This window comes from Suricata suricatta, chromosome 7 (genome assembly GCF_006229205.1).
Source record: "Suricata suricatta isolate VVHF042 chromosome 7, meerkat_22Aug2017_6uvM2_HiC, whole genome shotgun sequence".
Classification (NCBI taxonomy): Eukaryota; Metazoa; Chordata; class Mammalia; order Carnivora; family Herpestidae; genus Suricata; species Suricata suricatta.
Genome location: NC_043706.1, coordinates 117035104 through 117060255, shown reverse-complemented (window position 1 = coordinate 117060255; position 25152 = coordinate 117035104). Strand labels below are relative to the sequence as shown.

Genomic DNA, 25152 nt, shown 5'->3' with positions numbered 1-25152 from the left:
ACGTGATCACCACCCCAGAAGCTCCCTGAACCCCATATTCTTGGCATTTTTATGGAAGTTTCTTCAGGTAGGCATGATCAGTTACAATTCCATTTCTAGCCCCTCTCCCCTCTCTAGAACATGGGGGATGAGCTAAAAATTCCAAGGCTTCTAATCATGGCCTGATCTTTCTGGAGACCGGCTCTCATCCCAGAGCGCACCAAAAGTCACTTCATTAGAACAAAAGACATTTGTGTCCCAGGAAATTCCAAGGTATATAGGAGCTCCAGGTATATAGGAGTCTGGAACCAGAGTCAAAGACTAAGTATTAGAACAAAAGATCCTCCTAGTACTTTTACCACTTAGAAAATTACAGGAGCTCTGTTCCAGGAACTGCAGCTAGAAACTAATATTTTTTTCTATTATTTCACACACCTATTTCTAGATTTAAATTTAATGTATTTTTTACTTTTAAGGCTTTCATTCTACAATTTTTATCATTAAAAGTTACATTTGAGAAGTCTTGGACACAATTACCACCTTAGCTTTGGGTAGGCTTTTAAACATGCACTGCTTTCACATTTATATTAATTCATTTGACTTCTATGCAATTCTTATTAGTGTTGTATGATTGCAAATTTTAAAATTACGATGTTGTAATGTTATGCTTTAAGAACAAAAACTGCTTTTTACCCTCAGGAAGATTACAGTTAGGTGGGTAGTAATTAACCAAATAATTAAGCACATCAATGTGTTACCAGTGCTATGATAGTTCAGTATGACAATAAGATACAAGACGTGGTGGGAGACAAGGGAGGGACAGGTAAATTCTCCTGGGAGAGTCTGAAAGCCTTTTTTACATATTATATAATACTTGAGCTAAAGCTTGGAAAAAGAGTTGGCATCTACCAGGGAAGTGGAGCCAAAAGGAAAGCCTATTCCTGGAAGTATAACAGTATGAACTAGGTCACAGGGACATGTCTGGCATGTCTGCAGAGTTCTATGCAGATTGTTCTAGCCAGAATGTAGGAAAAAGAGTGATAAGATTGGAGAGCTAGGTAATTGTTAGGATATAGAAAGCTTTGTATGCCAGATGAGAATTGTGGACTTTATCTAGTAGAACAATTGATGATGGGTTTTAACCAGAAATGTTAGTAAAATTAGCATTTCAGAAAGATCATCTTGTTAGGATAGAGGAGGAATTAGAGAAACAGGAGATAGGGAAACAAATCAGGAGACTATTGCAGTAGTTGGCAAGCAGAGAAGAAGGCCTGAACCAGAGCCCTGATTGGAGACGAGAGTGGAGCCAGATGTCCAAGCATCTAATCAACTGAGTGACCGACTCTGTGGAGTGTGAGATGGTCATATGGGATGATGTCCTCCCTTCTGGCTGGGGCAACTAAGGGATTAGTGATAGCTTTCCCTGAGAAAGTAAATAGTGGAGGAAAAGTTAGTTTAGCTTTGAACTTTGTGTTTGGAAGAGTTTTGAATTTAAGAAAGGCAGATGAAGTGATGAAAACAAATATTACTGCCTGGGGTGACCATGCAGTGTGCCTCTATGCATCAACACTTCTGTGTTGGATTCTTGATTTCAGCTCAGGTCATGATCTCGAGACTCTTAAGATCCAGCCCTGTGTTGGGCTTCCTGCTATTAGGGCAGATTTTGAGTCTCTCTCTCCCCCACTCTCTGCTACTGCATGTGCATTCTCCCACTCTCTATCAAAATAAATAAACTTTTTAAAAAAAGTATCCCCAAGGAAACAGATGAAGGAATTAATCTTGAACAGAAGGGCACTAGAAGAAAAGAGGTGAGGGTGGATATAAGAGCTATATTCTTTGAGAGGTTTGAAAATGAGGGTTTCAGAGGGTTGAAGACCAAATTTTCTCTGTGAAGTAAGGAAATATACTGAGAAAGGAGTTAAAGGTTTGGAGAAAACCAAAATACATTGAGATAGTGGACTTTGACACATTGTTGGGTAAATGATTTGAACCAGCACTACATCTTAATTTTAAGCTTTGTACAGAGGAATCATATCAGTTATCTTTGAACTACCAGTCCCTAGTATATATCAGAGGTTCAAGAAATCTTGATTAAATACTACAAAATAAAACTTCGTTATGAATGATTCAAATTTGAATTCTGGTTTTAGTTCATGTAGCAGTGCTAACTGATTTGAGGAGACTTCCTGGCACCTTACCCCACTGTAGAAATTGCTCTTCAGCAGGAACAACATTTCTTCCTGATCCCTCACTTCACTGTGGTAGCTTAAGTGGAAAATACCTAGGAACCTAGAGCTCATGTTTGAATTTCTCTTTATGACACCATGGGCTTCCCATTTGTTAGGTTTAACTAACCTAGATATCACAGGAACTCAGCTGCTTTAGTTTCTAGTATGAGAATGTTAAGATACCTGACTTCAGTTGCCTTGAATCTCACTGGGGCTCAAGTTTTCTCTTTCACTTGTTCTTTATTTTTATAACAGACATTCGATTTGCAACAGAACATTTCCTGAGTATTGGCCCTTTTTTTTTTTGTTTGTTTTTTGTTTTTTGCAACCAGAACTGTCTTCAAATGAAAGTATTATCTGCACTGTTGTTCCAATATAATGGAAAACAATAGACAGTTACTGGAGCAAGGAGAGGGACAAATGTGCAAACATAAGTGTGTAGACCATATTATCATCTTTCGGGTTATAATTTAAAAGCAACTTGAAGTATCTCTACAGCTGGAAATTTAAAAACAATTCTACTTCATGTGAATGTACCATATAATCTAAAATCAGCTAAAATGATTAGGTTTGTAAATATATATGAAAATGAGTGTTATGTATCTCCCAAACGTTTCATGGTTTAGGTAATCACTGAAAAAGAAACTAATTGTTAGCTTGTTTAATGTTTTGCACTCAATTTGAGGTCAGGGTAGATTTTTTTTTAATATGAAAATTAACCTCCTCCTAGAGAATTAGTATTTGCATATTTCGCACAAAGCTGCTTATATTCAGAAAGAATAAGCAAAAGCATTTTTGTAATGAACTTGACAGAAGTTCAGGTGATATGTTTTCCTTTTTTCTATTCTGAATTTCATTAAATTTTTATGCTTTTAGTTCTCCACAATTTGTAGGTATTAAACTGACTTTGGTAGACTGTGGTTTTTGCATGAAGCAAGCAGAAAAGTATGTTGTGAAAAGAGGGTAGATTTGTGTAGGGTAGACTATCTTAGCCAACCTTTCTGTTGCTGTAAAACTATTAAGCAATTCTTTTCCACAGCATGTATTTCAAAAATATATATTGCTTCACTCTAGTTAATGGTCATTATTATTTTTCTCCCCTTAAGTGGTGAATATGTATAGGCTGGCTTTGAAAATACTTGGATTGCTAATTTCAAGTCACTATAATAATTAACACCTATCCAAAGTCTTAGAATCCGCTATGTGTTGCCGCTTACCACCTCATAGGTATTAGATAGTCCCTAAAGAAATGTGTTGAGAAAGAATAGAATATTTAAAATCTTACAAAGAATATGTGAAGAAAATGTGAAGTCTGTCTGTTTGAGCAGAGACATTGACGTTTCCTATTCTGCGTTCCCCAGTGTTCTTTTTGGTTTTTGCACAGGTAAATATTTGAAGAGGAAGACTAAAAACCTTGTAGTATGTGTGCGTGCGTGTGTGCGTGCGTGCGTGCGCGTGTGTGTGTGTGTCCCCAGCATATACTTTTCCTTTGGACCACATTTCAAAATGCATTGTTTGACAAGTAGGAAAAAACTTTTTAAGAACACAGAAGTAAAACTGAAAATGATTCAAAAGAGAGAAGTGGATTAAATAGTTAAGTGATAAATATATATCATTGTGTATAGTATTTCCATTTAAAAGCATAGGACTGTGAAAAAACTACTGCATCATTATAGTAAATTACATATTCCTAATTACTCTTACTTCTAGTGATGTTAGTAACTAGTATAGCACTTTAGGTTTCCCTTTGCCAACATACTCCATTTCACCTATTTTTTCTTTAATATATTATTATTTAGTGCTTTATGTTTCGCATATGTGAATAGCACTGTATAATGCCAGTTCATCTTTATTGTCCCTCCAGCATAATTCCCATTGAAGCATGCATACTGTTTCTATTATCTCCACTTAAAGATGGAAATAAAACTAAAAAATATGAGATGATTTCATTGGCACTTTAGTTATTGTATTAATGTAAATAGTCACCATTAATGTTGCTCAGTGTTTAATCATGGCTCCTGACAGAATATTTAAAGCTGGATAATCTGTTTAGCACCGATGTAGTGTTTGACTCATCTATTTTGAAAATATTTTTGTTTTTTATAAAATTACAACAGTTTATGAACTTTAGAGCTATACTATCATATGGTCTAAATTAATGAACTTTTTTGTTTTACCAAATATGTCAAAGCCCTTTGCTTTAGAAGAAAAGCTTAATCTAAGATATGCCATTTACTATTGCTATTTGAAAGAAGAGAGGTATGCAAACCATATACGAATGATGAGTCAGATAAATGACGTGTAGTAGCCACAGTCCACTGCTATGTAGAACATCAAAAGGGAATTTTTTAATGCTAATACAGTAGTAGTCCTCTGCATGGCTTCGATTATTTTTTAAAAAGAGTGAGGGAAGGCAGCTATTTTCATATATTAGTATTTATATGCCAGAAACTATCATTTAACAGTTTGGCAATTCACAGGTTGTATGTTACAATAAATTAGAAATTCAAACCTTGAAAATTTTTAGAATTAGATCACATTTTATCACGGTTTCTGAAAATGAAGATATTTCAAAAACTAATGTATAACAAGAGACTAGATCATTGCTGAAATTAATTACAAGTTGCAAGATAAATTTGCTAATATACATTTAACACATTTGGTGACCTGTTCTTTATTTTCCTGCAAAAGCTATTATTATAATGTTGTACTTGTTACATGTTTCATTTCTAGAAGACCATTGTACTCAGACAGTGAAAACTATTCCACTTGGCAAGTTAGATTACAGCTGTGTTACCTGTGTCACCGTGATGTATGTCACCGTGTCACCGTGATGTATGTAAACATGAATATTACAGGTGTCTTCTGGGCAAACTCTGTGCAGAAGAACCTTCGCAAAATGCTTAAGAAATGTGACTGTGAGGCATTTTAACTCTCTTAATTGAAAGTTAAATGGGCGGGGTCATTTTAAATATCTGAATGTCTTTGCATAACTTTTAAGACGACTCTAAGTTATTAATAATGTCAATTTCATGATAAGCATGTGTGTTTTCGTAAGGCAGACTTACTTTCGTATAGTTCTGCTTTCCTTACCACTGTATTCCTTCCTTAATAAAAACTTCTCTGTTCTGTAAACTTCAAAAACTAAGCATATAAATCATTACCACTTGTTTTGACCTACCTTGTGTCCTGGTTTGCATTGTAAGCAAATATTTCTCATCCAGTTTTGCATCAGTAACCCAGGAAATTACACTTTGGTTCTGATTTGCCTTTCCTATTACAGGTCAACAAAAATCTCTCATTGATTTCAACGCCAGCCTCCTCACGGCCATCTAAGTTAAAGCAGTCAGACATGCTGGCCACTCATCAGATTCTTCAGTTTGGTTTCACTCAGACCGGTGAGCCCCTTTTCTTACTTCGAGTATTCCTTTAAATGTTCAAATACTATTTTTTTTAGAGAATGTCATTTATTTCACTTCAGAAATACAGCTCATAGCATTGTAATGATTAGTTCTCATATTTGAATTATGTTCTAGCATCTTTTTTTCTTTGAAAATCACTGAAGTTATTTCAAAAGCAAATTTGAACCTGGTAACTTTAATAGTAGATAACTCTCAAGCTTTGTTTTATTGAACAGAAAATAATTTTAAAGCAGCCACACATGTGCATTTTATTTTTTTTTTAATTTTTTAATGTTTTATTTATTTTTGAGACACAGAGAGACAGAGCATCAGGGGGGAGAAGCAAAGAGAGAGGGAGACACAGAATCCGAAGCAGACTCCAGACTCTGAGCTGTGAGCACAGAACCCAAAGCCAGGCTCAAACCCCAAAACTGTCAGATCATGACCTGAGCCGAAATCAGAGGCTTAACCGACTGAGCCACCCAGGCACCCCACACATGTTCATTTTAAACATGTGTAATATTAAATCTGATTCAGTTTCCCTTGTATAAAAGAGCCATAGTTGATGGATAATCTCATTTTATAATTTCAAGGAAATCAAGGTAAAATACATTTGGGAAGAAACAGGATATAAAAATCTACATAAATCACTGAGTTGAAATGAACTGAACAGTTGCAAATTTTTAGGCTAATGTTTTAAATTTATTTGAATAAGATTTCCAAAGGATGTCAAAGAAAAGCATCAAGGTGAGAAATGTATATTTCAGGTAATTAAAGATGACTATTTCTGTTTATTAGACTATATGTTTTGACAGTATTTTTCTATTGAACTCTTTTTTAAATTTTTTTAACATTTATTCATTTTTGAGAGACAGAGTTCGAGTGGGGGAGGGGCAGAGAGAGAGGGAGACACAGAATCAGAAGCAGGCTCCGGGCTCTGAGCTGTCAGCACAGAGCCCTACGCGGGATCGAACCCAGGAGCAGTGAGATCATGACCTGAGCTGAAGTCGGAGGCTTAACTGACTGAGTCACCCAGGCGCCTCTCTGTTGAATTCTTTTAGGAAGAAAGTTGGGAATAACAAAATGATTATCTCTGACAAAGAGATTATAATAAGAAACTTGAGCTTGAAAAGATTAACATAATTTATTTGCAAATTCCGGAACAATACTACTTTTGCACTTTAAAAGTATTTGGAGTTTACATATGCAAGCTGTTTTAATATTACTGCATTTTAATTATTGCTGGATAAGTTACACATTACAGTACAAACATACTTGAATTAATAGTTCTTATATTCAGTCCTGGCGGTACCTTTTATTACTTTTATTATGTGAGAACTTTAAATCTTCATTTGAAAAGCGAAAGTGATGCTTACATTAGCTATTGTTGAAATTCAAATCACATAGCATGTGAAAACATTTTGTAAGCATGAGGTGCCATATGAATATAACATACTTATTACATGATGAATGTATATACACTAGCTGTGAAAATACTTTTGATTCTAATTACAGATCACTATGAATTAACTCAGACTTAGAAATTTTAAATTTCTAGTGTTTCAGATGTATGCCAGAAGTTGGAACAATGGCATTGTTCGTTCTTAGGCACAATAAAGGGCACACTATGTACCACCGCTTTAGACTCTTAATCCCTACACCCTAAGAAGATACTTAGTTTGCCCTCAAATCATGTCATTTTAATGACTAGGAGGGAAAGAACCTATCTCTACCACTTGATTCCTGTCATCAGGATTCTTCAGAATCTAATGTGTAGAATGTAAAAGTCTGGTTAAGGTAATAATATATCGACTAAAATTCATTCAGGTAGTGTCAGCCGATAAAGTGAAGATGATAAATGTAGACTTCTTCCCTTTTCCACAAAGGGAAAAATAAGGATAGATAGGAAGCTTTTTGAAATGGGAAGAAAGATTACCACTGAGACCAATAAAAAGGGAAACCCAGATATGATAAAGGCAAGACTTTTAGACTTCACCATCATTGATAGGATTTAGTCCATTTACCTTCAGCTTTCCATGGCCTTGCATGTAACGTCTATATCATGCATGTCTCTGTGTATACACTATCTTAGAAGCGTTGCCATTACACCATATGATAGATGGTAACACTGCTTCACTTGGTTGTTTCAGTTATTAATATGCCTGACCTCATTTTAAGGCATAGTCTTCCTCTGAAATTTGTTGCGATATCACTGTATGGAAAAATTACAAAAGTAGAATGTGTAGTCCATTGCAGAATGGCCAAATTAATTCATTTTGTTCATTAAGAAGTCTATATTTGTGGGGGGAAAATTACACAGTAAGAAACAGATGAACTAGTGCCCACATCTGGCTCCATTTCCAAATGACTGTAGAATCTCAAGAAATTTTTTCAGGCCTCAGTTTTCTCATCCCTACAGATAAATGAGGGCTCTGGAATTAGTGAGTTTCTGTCTTAAAAATCCTATGATTCTATCCACTATTCAAATGAGCTTTAAAAAAAGATAGTTAAGTGTTCTCTATTAGAATCTAAAATGTAGGGGCGCCTGGGTGACTCAGTCAGTTAAGCGTCCAGCTTCCGGCTTCGGCTCAGGTCACGATCTCACGGTTCATGGGTTCGAGCCCTGTGTCAAGCTCTGTGCTGACAGCTAGCTCAGAGCCTGGAGCCTGCTTCGGATTCTGTGCCTCCTTCTCTCTCTGACCCTCCCCTGCTACGCTGTCTCTCTCTGTCTCTCAAAAATGAATAAAAAACATTAAAAAAATATATTAAAATGTAGGACTACAAAAACAAATGTAGATTGCATGTTTCAAAATAAAGCCTGTGTAAGCCTATGTAAATATTCAAGTCATATCTGTAGACATTTGGCTTTGTACAGTATAAAGAAAAGCTCCTTAACACAGAGCTAATCAGGATGGGCCCTACAGCCCTCATGCTCGAAGGCTGAAGAGCACAGGTCGGTTTGATTTATGTTCTGTATGAGTTTCTGTGCTAGAAGGCTAGACTCTGAAGCAGGTTTATGGTCTGTAGAAACTTCTACAGTAGTCCTTATTCAGGGTAAGTTGTAGGTAATTGAGACTGCTAGAAATGTAATTTTTTTTCATTGGTTTGCATTCCTCAGGGTTTCTAGAACAATACCTTTTTTCATTCTACAAGCATTGTAACATGGCTCCATTGTTGAAGATGGTCTCTTAAATGGACTAAATATTATAGTCTCCACCCTCAAGCAGCTTACAGTCTGATTAGAGAGAGTAAATGAGCATGGAACAAATTATGTCCACGTGGGATAGATTATAAAATCACAGTGTAAGCAAAGTGGGACTGGAATAGAGACCAGGCAACTAAGAGTTTTCTCAGAGTTCCTGTGGCCAAGTAGAATTTATGTCACAAGCCCCTCCTTCTCCCTCCTGCCCGCACACCAAGGCTTCCCAGTCCCAACACTCTGGCCACATTCACCCAGATTAAGTTTAGTTAAAACTAACTAGGAGCAAAATTTTAGTCATCTTTTTTTCTCACCACTTCCCTACACCTCCACTCTTGTTTCTTAGCTTATTCTCTCCTGAGCAATGTGATTCTTTGAAAAATGAATTTGACCTTGTTACTTCCGTGCTTAAACCTCTTTAAATGGCTTCACAATTAAAATGATTCCCAGAGTCCCTACCCTGTCTTATAAAACCTTCCAGGATCATGCCTATGTCTTCACGTTGGCTTCCTCAGCAGCCCAGAGCTTAGGGGCCATTCCAAGCGAGCCAAGAAGCAAGTAACCAGACCTGTGCTTTAAAGACTGCTTCTCTTGGCTAGAGGGGTTGACTCTTAGCTGGAGCAAATGCTGAGGAGAATGTGCTTAAGAAGAGCTGAGTCTGTGAAGGTAGATGGGAGTCAAATTGTGTCCTACTGAGGAGTTCATATTTTATTTTCTATATAAAATAGAGCTATCCCAAGGTAGGAATATGAAAGAGATGTGATAAAATGTGTTTTTAAAAAACATGTCAGGTAACAACTGAGTGAAGGATGGGTAGACAGGAAATAAAGGTGGATACAACTCTTTTTTTTAATGTTTGTTTATTTTTGAGAGGCAGACAGAGCCTGAGTGGGGAGGGGCAGAGACAGAGGGAGACACAGAATCTGAAGCAGGCTCCAGGCTCTGAGCTGTCAGCACAGAGCCTAAAGCGAGGCTCGAACCCACAAACTGTGAGATCACAATCTGAGCCAAAGTCGGACTCTCATTCAGTGGAGCCACCCAGGTGCCCTAAGCTGGTGACAACTCTTATGAGATCCTTATTTCAAGAAGTATTTATTAAGCTATTACTCTAGGTTCTTAGCTACAAAGGAATAAATCAGTTAATTCTATTAACCCTTTTAAAATTAAAACTATAAATCTCTCCCCCCCCAAAAAAAATCTCTCCCTGAGTAAATTTTATGAGAGAGAAAATTTTATAATTTTATTTGTCAATTATACTTTCATAAAGACGAGGAGAACAAAACAAAATTGTAATTTTAAGATTTTAGGTTAAACTGTAGGTTACAGCTCATCATGCCTCACCATGTAGAGAACATGTTATACTGCATCTCAAAACTGTCTCCATACTTCTTTAGTATAATGAAAAAAATCTCTAAAACAATAAGAGTAACTTGTGTTTTAAAAAAAAATGAAGTGCTTTCATACACATTTTCATTTGATCTTCAATAAAACTTTCCTAGAAGTAGGGTAAACGTGAAAATCAGAGAGCAGCATGCAGAACAGTTCTGGAGCATCCAGGACAGTTAAACGTTTGCTCCTCAGCCGTTTACAGTGAAAGTGTCAAGCAGAGAGTCTGGCTTGACACAGTTCCTGTGACTGGTAGTGTCATAACACAAGGTCTCCTCACTCCTAGCTCAGTCCCTCTTGTCCTACTCCCAGAGGAAGGCACGCGTGTGGGCGGTAGAGTGGACTGCCTGCTCCAGACCGTCTGTGAGGCTGTCCCTGGGGCCACCCATTCATTCCTGGCCCGGTGGCCTCCCATCTGCCACACGGTCCCGCTGGCTGCAGGTGTTCTCTTTCGTTACCAGGTAGAGTAATACCCTGAACAGTACTAATTCTGTGCTACAACTGGGGTGAAAAGATAGTATTTCCTGAGGCTCGATGAATTTCTATTTTGCTTTGGCCTTTAAATATAATTCTGTGTTTTTTAGTTATTAGATTCTTTTTAAGGTTTAGTACCAATGATACTGTAAGTCTCCAGTCAAATCAAGAGGGAGATTCTCTGCAGAGAAATTTTGTTCTGTGATAGTTTGTGTGAATCCCAAACCCCATTCAGCCATCTCAAGAGTCCTTATTATGGAAGTAAATTTTTAAATGTGGATTATTCAGTAAAAAATAGAATTAGCAGGAAGTGCTTATTCCACTGGCAGTGGGGTATGTATCATCTTTGCATGTTTATATTTGACGGGCAGCATGTTTCATTTTTATGTACTTAGTGTATTTTTTTAAGTGTATTTATTTTGAGAGAGAGAGTACAAGCTTGTATGGGGGAGGGATGAAGAGAGGGAGAGAGAATCTCAAGAAGCCGGCTCCACACTGTCAGCACAAAGCCCGAGGTGGGGCTCAAGCTCATGAACTGTGAGATCATGGCCCGAGCCAAAATCAAGAGTTGGATGCTCAACCTACTAGGCCACCCAGGCACCCCTTATTAGTGTATCTTTTCAGAACATTGCTGTAAGTTAAATTTACTTCATGTTCAGTAGGTAAGTTGAGTCATACAAAATATGAGTTATTTTACTAATATGTGTTTATTAATATAATCTTTGTATCATCTCTTTTCATTGTAGACTTGGAGTTTGATGGGGAAGACAGAGGGTGACATGGTTTTTAAAAACAATCAGTAGCTCTGTTTTCTTTGTATTTTGGTTGTGCTTTCCAATAGCCCATATAAACATATATTAAGCTTAATAGACAACCATTTAATCTAAGTTTTTATCATATCCTAAACATGCAAAGTACTGATTTAGTCATAATTATAAAGTGATTCAGATGGCTTCAGTTTTGATTAAGAGATATCAAGTTAACTGTTGTGCGTCTACATGTTTAATTTTAGAGGAACTGGATTTTCCCATTGATTTTGCATGTCTTTGACAAGTATACACTTATTCCCCTGACCAGATCTTAAAATTAGGAGCTGCTTACCAGTTAAAATTAATTTTTATTGTTTTCAAGATTTCATTATTTCTTTAGGTTTTAATTTTTTGCAGAAAATTGCAAAACTTTTAAGATAATACCACTGAAATCTGAAATGAATCCTGGGCTCTTGTTTCACCAGAGCCTGTAATATCATATAACCCATCATAAAAGGTAGTAGATTACGTCCAATGTGGATGCATGTACATCCAGCTTGTATTTCAGAGGAAGGGAAAGAAAACATGTTGGCAAAAATTGAGAGTTACAAGGACTCTGAGTAAACACAGTGAATGGTAGAAGGGGTTTTCCATTTTAAGGGTGGTAAAATGAGCTTCAAATAACTCTCTCATATTATCAGAATTGGCAGTTTTCTCATAGTATTACTTAATGAACTTTAAACTGTTAATTGAAAAGCATGTTTTATTGAATTTTGAGAACAGACTTCAAGAATTCCAAGATTTTGGTTTGGGTGATGGGATGGGTGAGAGGAAGGAATTCACCATCTCAGGTAAACATATCTACAGAAATAACTGATTTCCTATCAACACATGTCCTTAAATGTGCTTTGTAGTACTAAAAAGAATCAAAAATGTTTTTATTATACAAGAGAGAAAGAGCAAGCAAGCATGAGTGGGATAGGGGTAGAAAGAAAAGGAGAGAGCATTCCAAGCAGGCCCTGTGCTGTCAGTGCAGAGTCTCATGCAGGGCTCAAACTAATGAATGTGAGATCATGACCTGAGCCGAAATCAAGAGTTGGATGCTTAACCGACTGGGCCACCCAGCCACCCCTATTATGCAATTTTTAAAAGCAAGAATTTGTTTTCCTACACAACCAGTTTTCTAAATTCAGTGCATATGCATTATGGTGCAAAAAGCACTGCACTGGACCTGGGGTTAGAAGGCCAGGGGAGCTGGCCTTGAACCCTAATTGTGCCACAGCGCCCTTGTTCTCTTTGATAACTGCCAAGAGAGGATAACTTGCCTTTATCTCTCCAGATGTACTGTCTCTGCTTTCTACTTCATATGAATTTTCTACTTCATGGTGAGGATCAGAAAAATATTTTTAATACTTTGAAATCCGTAAGAAACTGTAAGAATAAACAATATGAAATTTTGTAGAAAATTCTTTTTTTTTTTGTTTGGAATCCTGCAATTTGTATTGTGGCCAAAGGAATGGAAGAAATCTTATTTCAAGACATGAGTTAATAAAATGTGTTAAGTGATGATTATAGAAAAAAGAGCATGTCAGAGAGACAAATAATGGTTATAGAATTTTTAGAAGCATGCCAAAAAAGACATTAAGATGAAGTAATTTTAAGAAAAAAAGTTTTCAAACGAGCATCTCAAACTTAAATAATGCACTGTAACCCATTTAACTTTTGAAACTTTGGCTTTCCCCATGAGTACAAGTCAACACAAAACCTTGGGGGTGTGGGACTATGTTAATATTTGTATTTTTCTAGACACTGAGCAAATGACCTTGATTTCATGAATATTTTTTCTTTAATGCATCACTATTTTATATCTCCTTCCATAGAGAATGAAATTTTATTTGTTAAATTTTTTTTGTTTTTGCTTGTAATTAGATTCTCTAAAATTGATGTTTGATTGGTACATTAAAGAAGTAAGATGGCATTTTAGTAACCAATATCATTATTTTACTAAGTAATTCTCCAGTGGTCCCAGTTAATCCCTTTATTAAAGAATACAAGTTATCCTTGTAATAGAAGCCTTTATATTTCCTGAATAATAAATATCATTTGAATTAGTAAAGTGTTTCTAATTGTGTTGATAACAAAGTTATAAACTATATGTTTATCATTTCCTAATTTAAAATTCATTTTATTAACTCTAGTTAAGTACTAATGTACTTAATGAGTAGTTCTTCATTCACATGAATATGTATTTCATATTAATGTCCCCACTGAGTTACTAAATTTTTTCTGATACCCTCTGAAGAGAGAATATGAGTGAAAATATTTCTCCTTATTTAAACCTGTTGATTTGAATGAGCTTGATATTGTCCACAATATACTAGCCAATTATTTTCTAAGAAGCTATTTTATGTGATATTTATATTATGTATATGGTTTCAACCTTACAATTTTCAGCCTTTCCCCCATCTGTTAAAAATAGAAAACTTTAAGCGTTTCTTCTGTTTTTTAACTCGTGTGTGTGTGTCTATGTGTGTATGTGTGTGTGTTTTGTTTAAAAGCCTGTTAAATTTAGTTGTTGAAGTATATTATAGCATTTACCCAGTGGATTAACTTTAAAGGTGAAGTAATTATATTAACGTTCACTGAAAAATTAACATTCACTGAAAAATAAAAGGAAAGCAAGTGAAAGCCATTAACTATAAAAATTAAAATGAGGTTCTATTGATTTAGTAAATATGGTAACTCCGTAATTTAATCCTAATGCAGCCAAAATATATACCAGACCTTTGAATTTGCATTTTATAGATACTCTGATGTTTATCTTTTACAAAATTTTCCAATTGATGTATTAGCAACTTTTTTGTTTTTTACATTTTGAAGATTTATAGAAGATACTTGCATATAGCATCCTTTTTAAAAAGATAACATGTAAATTTTTTGAGAGCTTAGACAAAGTTAAACAGACCTACTGTAGTATAGATGTAGTATGAAATCTAATTTCAGAAAAGATACTTAGCCTCAAGTTTGTATAGCAAGATATATGTAAACTAACCACTTTGGTCATATATGTGACACACATGTAATCATTGCCATGCATGAGCTTTAATTTATTGAAAAAAGCTTCTGTATCTTATTCTCCTGTCTCATTTTGGATGATGGTGTTACCATTTTTCCAGTAGAAACTGTGGACCCATCTTTGACTCCTTATCCTTTCCTTTGACTAGTTAGTCTCAGAACCCTGTCTCGATTCTAAATCTTTCTTAATTCACCACCTGTCCTTCTGATCTTTATGATCTCTTTCTTATCCTGTTTGTTCCTTTTTGCTAGTGTCAGAGTTTTGTGGATGTCATTACATCTTCCTAATTCTAAATAAAGTTCTTTTCTCTGAATTGATGTTTTTCTACTGTGCTCAGTTTTTTCATCTGTTTATGTATCCTATGCTTTTGTTTCATGCCAGTGTCTTTTCCTTTATATCTGATGATCATTGGTATTTTTTTAAATGAAGGACTGTGTATGAATATGGTATCCCTCTTCTGTTGTGTAAATAGCTCTATAATCTCGCTATTTTGTTCACTTTAGCAGGAAGTCTCTTGAGGACTTTGAATATATGGCTAAGACATATTAACTGGTAGCATATATTTAGGGTAACCAAGTAAGATAAATGGGTCTACTTGTCAGGCTGTCAGACTCATTGCCAGAATGAGAATAAGTGGGATAACAGTGTTTACTATAGAGGTCTTCACCCTTCCCGAGTAGTGTGTTCTATAATATTTCTAGGGACAATTTCACTGATTTGTTTTTTAGTCTTTTTGTTTATGATTAATGCTCAGCAGCATCCATTTTATGTGGGGTCTGCAACCTGTTTGGCCTAAATGTTTTACATATGAGCCTTAGACCATTTCTCCTGGGTTTTGTTTTGCACCCCTACCAGATGTGCTGTTTTTATGTTCACAGGTCCTGAGTGTCAATGTCAGATAATTCTGTGTCTGCTGCAGCCCATCATAATGTTTTTAGACGATGGTTTTAATTATTTTTCTTCTTCTGTAAATTTATTTCTAACCTTTTTTTTTTCCAAGCTCACAGTGACACTCATGTTCCTTGTACCAGTGGTCAATCCTTTATGTTCCTTGACCTACCAGCAGCACTTGACACATTTGATCACTTCTCAGTACACTGGTTTCCGGGACACCATATTCTCAATTTAACTTTTATCTCATTAGCCACTACTCTTCATTCTCTTTTGGTAATTCTTCCTCTCTTCTTCCATCTTATCAGATGATCCCCCTGCAGTCTGATTCTCATTTATTTCCAGTATTTATATTCATTTCCATGGTGATCTCTTGACTAAATAAAACTTATATACCAGTATCTTATCTTGAGCCCCGACTGCTTTTCTGAACTCTAGACCTACACAGTCCAGCACAGCAGCTGCTAGCATCATGTAGCCATTGAATACTTAAAATGTAACTAGGGTAACTTGGGAACTAAGTTTTTTTATCCTATTTTATTTCAATTTAATATTTCAATTCAATTCACATACAGGTGAGGAGGGGCACTTAGGTGGTTCAGGCAGTTGGGCATCCAGCTCTTGATTTTGGTTCAGGTCATGATCTCACAGTTTGTGAGTTCAAGCCCTACATTGGGCTTTGTGCTAACAGTGCATGGAGCCCGGTTGGTATTTCATCTTCCTCTCTCTCCCCCTTCTCAGTTTGCTCTCTCTGTCTCTCTCAAAATAAATAAAAATAAACTTGAAATAAATGAATAAATAGGCACATATGGCCAATGGCTATTATGTTGGACAGTTCAAACTTAACAAAATCTACTTCTGTGTAAATCTTCATTAATTGACACCAGACAAATCATTGTTCCAATATAAAAAAAAGATTACCACTTTTTAAAATATACATAATTCTTTTAATATTAAAACCTCCTTGAATATAATGTTGAAAGTTTCATGGTATTTTATCATCTGGATTGTAGAAATGTTACTAGTAAGCAGTATTGATATTAATTTGTATTGATATTAATTTGAATAGGGGGTCTATAAGTTTCCTCCTCTTCGTATTTTAAATCAATACATGATATTCTGCTTGCACTTAGCCGAGAAGTCAGAGAAACCTGCATTTAGATCCAGATTTTGTTAGTTATGCTATGACCTGCAGTAAGTTATTTCATCCTAGTGACTTGTCATTTGAAAATAGAGGATGGGAAAGTGTTTACTGCAAGTGAAAGTTTTTAAATACCAACCTATGCTTGACTTAAAATGTGCTAGAAATTATAGATAGTATCTTTATGACTATATTCAGAGCTATTTTAATCACTAAACTTTTTTTTTAATTTACCTAATTTCCCACTAAATTTTAGAGAAATCACTATGTTCTTAGAATTAGACTTAGTGAATGTTGTATGTTAAAATCCATAATCCTCTAGTACACTATATATTTTTTCAAAATACTATCTGTAGGCATACTGATTAAAACTTTTCCATGACAAAAGTGGTTTTTATTATGTAGTTCTAAAGTAGGAGAGTTGGAAATTTTCAACTTTATCAGAACATCATTTATATTGCAATGAAAGCAGCGAATGTTTGTGATTTCTGCTGTGCCTCTAGGGAAAAATGAAACTGTCAGTAATCAATTTGCTCAAAGGTGAGGATTTTTAGAAAGAATTACAACTTTACATGGCTGCATCCAACAAAGGGAAAGGGGCAGATTATAAAACAGAGAAATTATTTTTGACCAGGATAACTTTATTTTTTATATAGCCTGAGAATAAGACTATGTTTAATGTTATTTAACATCAACCATAAGATGCTATTTTTATAATCTCATACTAAAATTGACAGTTTTTCCATTTCTAAGGCAGTAAGACATACACAATGATATTATTATAAAGTATATTTTCATGTATGTAGTTTTTAAAGTAGATTTTTCATAACTTTTTTCCAATAAACTTAATGCATGGTTTTGAAAGGAAAATGAGTATTCCATAATTTTGACATCTTTCAATTGCTAGATTATTATTTTTAGTTTTTCAGTATTCTAGTGAATACTGTATAACATCTGTACATCAAGGTGTTGACCACATCTCTGTTAATGAAAAATATTTTTAATTCATGTTGAAAATAAAAAGTCAAACATTACTCCACGTTAATCATGTTTACTCATTCCTTCCATTGATGGACCTGCACATATTTCAGATCCCTTCCTTTCAGTCTTTACATTCTGTGACACGTGATGAATTTTAAAAACAAATAATCATTTTTTTATTTACATGTTTTTTTTAGGATGGGCACCATTTAGAACCAGGGAACCAGTTCCCATGTTTACTCCCTTAGTCAAGGGGGAAAATGAAATACCATTTATAGCATCAAAAATAATAATTTTTGTTTCCTTTATAAATTCCAGTGTCCCAGAGTAACTTTTAAAAAAATTAAGTCATGACAAGACATATTTCAGTTTTTAAATGCTTCAGTCTACCAAAGGCTCTAGAAGTTTAAAGGAAGACTCTAGAAATTTGGAGGAAGAGGTCTATTTAAATCAATTTCTCATTCACTCTTACTCAGTTAGGTTATGCTTTTATAAGACAATATTCAGAATAGCCCTAAGGCCTCTCTCAGACTAGCTTAAGTGCATACTTTTGCATTTTGTGGTTTAGTCAGTTCGGTCTGGATAGTGAACAGTATGTGATATCATAGAGTTTACTGGTAATGTTTTCTGGAAATGAATATCCATCACTTATTGAAAATTTCAGCTAACGATGGAAATTAGGTTTAGGAACCAGTCCTTCTGGTAATGATAGAGATGTCAAGATAATGTTGATTTGTATTTGCCAGAATTTTAAATGTGTGTTTTCAGGAAGCTTTTTCCTTGAATGAAAAGTGAATGAAAATGTGAAGAATCACTCTTTGTGTTGTTCTTAGTCAGCAACTTGCCTCCCAGGTCTGAGAGCAAAGTTGATGACCAATTTGGCAACTTAAGAAATGACTAGATGGAGTGACTGGTCATATTTTAAAAATAATTTAAGAGGCTTTTACATTGTAAATGTTCAATAAGTAAAAAGTAGAACACTGTTCTAATGTTCTAATTTTAGGCAGTTTACTTTTTTCCCTTCAACTTTCAACTATAATTTCATAAAGAGTAAAAATTGAGAATATCTTTGACTAGCATCATCTTTTTGAGCAGAACCAGAAATACTGTATTTTAGTAGAAACATCCTAACAGAACCTGTTACTCAGTTAAAAAATAAAAGCTTTTTTATACTTTATCAAAAATTAAACTGATACAGTTCAACAATTGTTTATGGACAGGCACTGTGCCAAACCCTGGGAGAGCTGGAAGGTGAAGGACTGCCCTCAGAGCCCTAGAATAATGGGGTTAAGTTCGGCCGGAGAATAAGCATAAAACACTAAGGGAGCACAGGCAGGAAACAGTCTGCTTAAATACCTTGTCCTTGTGAAATCCTTATCCTTAGAATTTGTGTCATCTATTCAATATACAACAATATTATCTCTCTAAGACTTCTCCAAACAAGAGTTTGGAACTTAGAGTTTGCATTTTGATGCTGGCCTTTTATAAGGCCAGTGTGTCACAAGTCATGTAATAACCTGCATTACTGCGCTGAATCCTTCAAATCTGCCTCCCAACACTCCAGTTTCTTTTCTTTCCTATCCTGTTAATATGTGAGAGTGACTCTGTGTGTGTGTGTGTGTGTGTGTGTGTGTGTGTGTGTGTGTGTGTTGTGTATATTTGACTTCTTTTTGAAAGGAATCAAGGCACATCTCCCAGCTATTAAGCTCTGTAGAGGCAATGTAGGTACTGACCTGGTGTTTTAGCAAATTCAGAATCAAACAATTTTGGGGTGTTTTTATTTGGTGTGGGGATAGGGGTCTCTTGTTTTTCTTTTTTTCTTTATTTCTATTTCTGTGATAACATTATGAAGTTTAATACTTAATGTCATCTCAGTCTTTTAATCTGTATGTTTTCAAGTAAAGATTTAACATTAACATCTCATGTTAAAGGCAGTTATAAATGCACAGCATAACAGGCAAATTATTCTACTTAATATTCATTAAGCTTTTATAGGGAAAAAGTTGATATAGCATGGTAGGCATATTTTTTTAAGTAACTTGCTCTTTGCTTTGAGTTACGAAAAACATCTTCTAAATAATCATGCTTATGTTTGGGATCTTAATTTATTACCTCTCCCTAGTACTTAAATTATTTCTTTTATAGATAGACCTGAGAAAATGAGTTCTCACCTTCCTACATTCTCAATAATATGACAGTGTAATAGATGAAAATACTTTTTCCATTATTAACTTTTTTCTCATTTTAACTTTGTTCTTTTGGGGGGGGCGTTATTTTTAATTCTAAAGAATTTTCAATTCTTTCCCATACAAGAATGAATAAACATTCATTTGTACATTTAGTACCTTATGGGCACTTAATTTGTCCCTGGCCATATTATAGGTGGTATGTGAATGAATCAGTGAACAAAACGGGTAAAAATCCATATCCTTGTTCAGCTTACCTTCCAGTGAGAGAAGCAGACAATAAGCAAAGAAATATAGAATAAATAACAAGCAAAGGAGGGAAGGGAGATAAAGTGAACTGGGGAATGAGGTTATATTGCTGTTTTAAAAAGGGGCGCTTGGGTGGCTCAGTCAGTTAAGCCTCTGACTTCGGCCCAGGTCATGATCTCACAGTTCTTGAGTTTGAGCCCCACATTGGGCTGTGTGCTGACAGCTCAGAGCCTGGAGCCTGCTTCGGATCTTGGGTCTCCCTCTCTCTCTCTGCACCTCCCTAGCTCATGCTCACATGCGCTCGCTCACTCTCTCTCTCTCTCTCAGAAATAAAATAAATAAACAAATAGGGTGGTCAAGAAAAAAATGTCACAAGGAAGGTGACACTTGAGCAAACTTTTGGAGAAGAAAGAAAGCCATATCATATGGGAGAATAGCATCCCTGACCAAGATCTCAAGTCAGAAATGTATGTGGTGTAATTCTTCTCTCGAGAAACAAAGAGATCAGTATGGCTAGAGTAAAGGGAATGGGGGGAAAAGTATAAGACAGCAAGGCCAGAGAGGTAGCAGGGGGCCATATTGCCCAGAATCTTATGTAAATGAAGAACAGAACACTCTGTTCCCTGGACTGGCAGTAGTCACGAGAGACATCTTTTTGTTTTGTTTTGTTTCTCTTAATATTTATTTATCTTTGAGAAAGAGAGGGAGTGCAGGGGAGGGGCAGAGAGGGGGGAACAGAATATCTGAAGTCTGCTCCACGCTAACAGCAGGGACCCCGATGTGGGGCTCAAACTTGCAAAGCAAACCGCAGGAGCATGACCTGAGCTGAAGTCGGATGCTTAACCGACTGAGCCACACGGGCACCTGAGACATATTTTTAAAAGGGAGTGGTATGAGGCATCTTACAGTTTGATACTTTCTAAATAAGAAAAACGAACAAAATGTACTGGAGTATATGTATGATGTCATGACAAGCCCTCAGAGAAGACACTATTTAAATTAATTGTTATCAGGGGCGCCTGGGTGGCTCAGTCGGTTGAGCATCTGACTTCGGCTCAGGTCATGATCTCACAGTTCGTGGGTTTGAGCACCACATCAGGCTCTGTGCTGACAGCTCAAAGCCTGGAGCCGGCTTCCAATTCTGTGTGTCCCTCTCTCTCTGCCCCTCCCCTGCTCATGATCTGTCTCTATCTTTCAAAAATAAATAAATGTTAAAAAATTTTTAAATAAATTAATAAATTAACTAATTGTTATCAAATGAGAAGACTAGTAATCATAAAAGGTGTTAGGGCATTCCACCTAGGAAGGTCAATCAAAAAGTGATTTTACAACCAAGGTGGGAGAATGGAACTGAAGTAAGAAAACAGAGATGTTTAAATCATTAAGTATTAGAGATTTGGAATGTGAGTGGTAAGGAATAGAGAATTTGAGGGTAACTTTGGATGATTCCGAAATAGATAGCTTGGATGCTCACTGACCGGAAAACAATAAAGGAAGAAATTGAGGAAGGCAGGCAATTGCATGAAGCTTCTTTTGGTGCTATGTGGTTTTATTTTTAATTCTTCACTGCAGTAATAAATTTGAATTAAAAAATAAATACCTGAATTATGATAGTTTCCATTTTATCCTTTTTGGAGCTGTACTTGTTGTTTTCAAGATTCCGTAGTATTATTGCTAAAATGATATTAGTTCTAAAGGCTTACAGATACTAAATTATATTTTAAGGACTGTATACACAGAGAATTGTAATATCTTGGCTTTGTCTATATAATAAATAGGTGACATAATTATAGTAGGATCATACCCTTACTATTGTCAGATTGAATATCTGGAGCATGTCACAAAGGTTATAATTTGAACAAGCTTTAATCTCCTGTTAGAGTTTACTGAAGATATTTGTCAAAAATTATATGCAGTTTTTGGTAGTAAATAACTTGTAGAATTTTAAGTGATTTTTGGTTAGGATAATTAAATTATTTGGGCATCAGTTTATGAGTTAAAGATACGCTAACATATTTACAATGGATCAACACACTTAATTTTTGATTAGTATTTGGGAATAAATAGCACAGATTATTAGAGACTGAAGAGATCTTCCCAACAGGTATGAGGCTTAAACTAAAGCACAGAAAGACTAACTTATACTTACTATTGATGGCAGAGCTGTAACCAAGCGCCATGTTGTCTGGTTGATGCAGTTCCACGCCGTAGAGTTACTCGCTTTTCCCTGCTTGCTTTGTACTTTTCCAGAAGCATTAATTTACCAGTCTCAAATGTTAGGAACCCCTCCCCCCCTTTTCCAGAGTTTTACCTACCTACTCATTTGTGTTTACATACCCTTGATGAGTGGGTCACTACCTATTTCCATAACTAACACAGGAAAAAGCCTACTGTTTTTGTGGTTTTGTGTATTCACTGTGCTTTACCTCGGTGGTCTGTGTAGATGTCCAAACTTTGTAGGCTCAGGGCCCTGAGCCTTTGATATTTCTGAGTTTGGGAGAATTTTTTCCTATAATATATGAAAAATACATTGTTTAAAGAGTGTTCCCTTTCTGTAATCTGAATTATACACACAGTAAATAGAGGGTTTCCCATGCCATCCTGAAAAAGTCCAATATAAGATAAATGATAACATTTTACTAGGCTAGATGAAGGCAAGTCATTTTACAATTTGCATTTATTAAAAATGTATTTTAGATGAATATTTAGAAAAATATGTAGAATATGGGATGACCGTGTCAGTGGACAACCTGCAGCCTGTTTTGCTGTAAGGTGTTTTTAACTCTTAGTTTCTGCGTTTGTGTTTTTCAGTCATTCAAAAGGCACTTATTGAATATGAACTGTATGATATGTGCGGCTAAGCAGGTTTTCATGAATGTAGTGAGGAAAATGTTGTGAGAGAGGATTGTACAGGCATGCTGAGGGAGGGAAGAGATGGAAAGAGGTATATGAATCAGAGTGGAGTCGGAAGAATATCACAAACCGTTTCCTAGAGAACACAATGTTTGACCTGAGCTTTAAAGGAGGTGCAGGAAATAATTCAGCTTAGAAGGAGGTGTCAGAAAGGAAGAAAGCTTAGGTACACACTGATTAAAGAGCCGCTGGAGGAATGGCAAGGGTGAATGACGGGCGGGGGAAGGTTAGTGAGCCAGGCAGTAGCTACGTCCTGAATAGCTTTGTGTGCCAGTTTTAGTTAAGCAGGTGAGTTAAACAATCGAGGAGGGTAATTTTTATCCTAAAGGTTATGCTATACAATGAGAGGATAACAATTTTTCCTTAGAATAGCCACTCTGGCAGTGTGGGATGTTATTGGGAAGTCCATGGAGCAAGTCAGGGGGTTTGGTTAAGAATCTATTCCAGTTATTCAAATGAGGAAACAGACTGAGGAAACAGTCCAGGCTAAGTAACGGTATAGAGAGGAAGGGACAGGGTTTATATATATGTATATAGGCATGTATGTGTATGTCCATCTGAACCCACACACATGTATATGTATGTATGAGCATAGTTATTAATAAAAATATTTTCAGGTATGATAAAGTTAATTATTTTCACTTCATGTGAAAGGATTGTATGAAGCAAAGCCATTAAGTTTTCTAAAGCAGAACTCATTAGAATATGTGACCCTTTCATACAAATACTTAATTATGTTGACTGTATTTTATTCCTTTAAAGCTTTAGTTCTACATGTATTTGAAGGCTGTTGAAAAAAATATACAAATCTGGCTATTTTAAATGTCAAAGCCAAAATAAACATTCTGATACTGTATGTGTGTGTGTGTGTATGTGTTTGCACGCACGCACACGTATGCACAATCTCAAACATAGATGGTATGCCAGGTGCAATTTGGAGTATTGGAGTATTTTTTCCTATATTTAACCAATTAATTCGTCCATCAACCTGTGAGATAACATATTGTTTCCTCTGTACTGAATAAGAAAATGGAGGAGCAGAGTGGATAATTTGCCCAAGGTCAAATAATCACTGCCAGAGCTGTTCTTCCAAAACAGAGTGGTTCCTGAGTCAGGATTATTATAAATAATATAACATTTGTCCTTCAAAATGTTTTTTCCTAATTGTAAAGGAGCAAGAACTAATAATAGAGAATTATAAATAACTGATACCTCTCATTTGGGGCAGGGATTTGCCCTGAAAATTATTTCTCAATAAACATAGATTTATTGAATGAAGCTATCAATATGTAAAATGTAAATACATATTATAGTAGCTGTTTATTCATTTGTACATTAATTTTGGAGCCTTCTCTTATTGTTAGGCAGATACTCCATTAAATCCAGAGTTGAGAGTAGTGTTTTGGTTTTCATTAACTGTTTTTAAATAATGCTGAGAAATTTTTTAGTGAAAACCTAAGCCCTGTTTATTCTGCTTACGTGGAAGATTTAGCAATATTCAAAACCACTGAGTATTTGCTTGCCTGCTATATGATCATTAAATGTCTAATAAGGGTCTACAGTACTTTCCCCAGGTGTTTTGAAGTATTTTAAGACCACAAAAACAGTTCAAAAAAAGGTAAAACTAAATTTGCACCATTTGCCTCTTTCCTTCAAAAACTTCATTCAAATATCTGCTAAGAATAGGAATATTCTCTATATAATCACAGTATCATTATCACAAGGAAAATTAACAACGACTCTATAATATCAAGTAAACAGTTCATATTCACATTTTCCTAATTGTATCTAAAGTCTTTTGTTTGCATGCTTATTTGTCCAGCATCCAATCCAGAGCCACATTTATATTGGTTGCTATGTCATTTTAGTCCCATTAATCTCTGTTAATCCACACTCCTTTGTTGTTGTTTTTTGGGAGGCACATAATATCAGATTATCCCACTACATGTGTTGCTAAACATAATCCTTGATTAACTTGGTGAACACTAGATCTCTGTTGTAAAGATAAACTTTTCCCTTTGTAATTGCTGAGTGGGTATTCTGTGGGCTGATACTTCGAGACCATGTGAATACCCTCTTTCCCAACAGCCTTACTCAACCGTTTCAACAGCCACTGATGATCCTTGCTTGAAATAAAACTGTTAACAGTGGCTGGGGGGGTACAACAGGGTAGGTTTCTAATGTTATCACTGCTTCTACATTTATTGGCTGGTGGTCAGTCAAGAGGAGCATTTTCTTTTCTTGTTGCTTCTTTGAGTATTGTGATTTTTTTTCATTCAATTTGTTATACTTCTTTACT

The 25152-nt window shown here is 35.5% G+C and overlaps 1 protein-coding gene across 10 annotated transcripts in view; it reads left to right on the top strand.

Annotated features, from left to right (window-relative positions):
* Positions 1 to 25152, top strand: part of AHI1 (Abelson helper integration site 1) — a 194186-nt gene that overhangs the window by 79343 nt on the left and 89691 nt on the right. For all 10 annotated transcript variants that reach the window (XR_003910543.1, XR_003910544.1, XR_003910545.1 and 7 more), the window contains one exon: positions 5491 to 5605. Coding sequence is in view for 7 of the 10 variants with exons in the window: in XM_029943881.1 (XP_029799741.1) it covers positions 5491 to 5605 (115 nt within the window). In the remaining 3 variants the exon portion in view is untranslated. The remainder of the gene's footprint in view (positions 1 to 5490; positions 5606 to 25152) is intronic.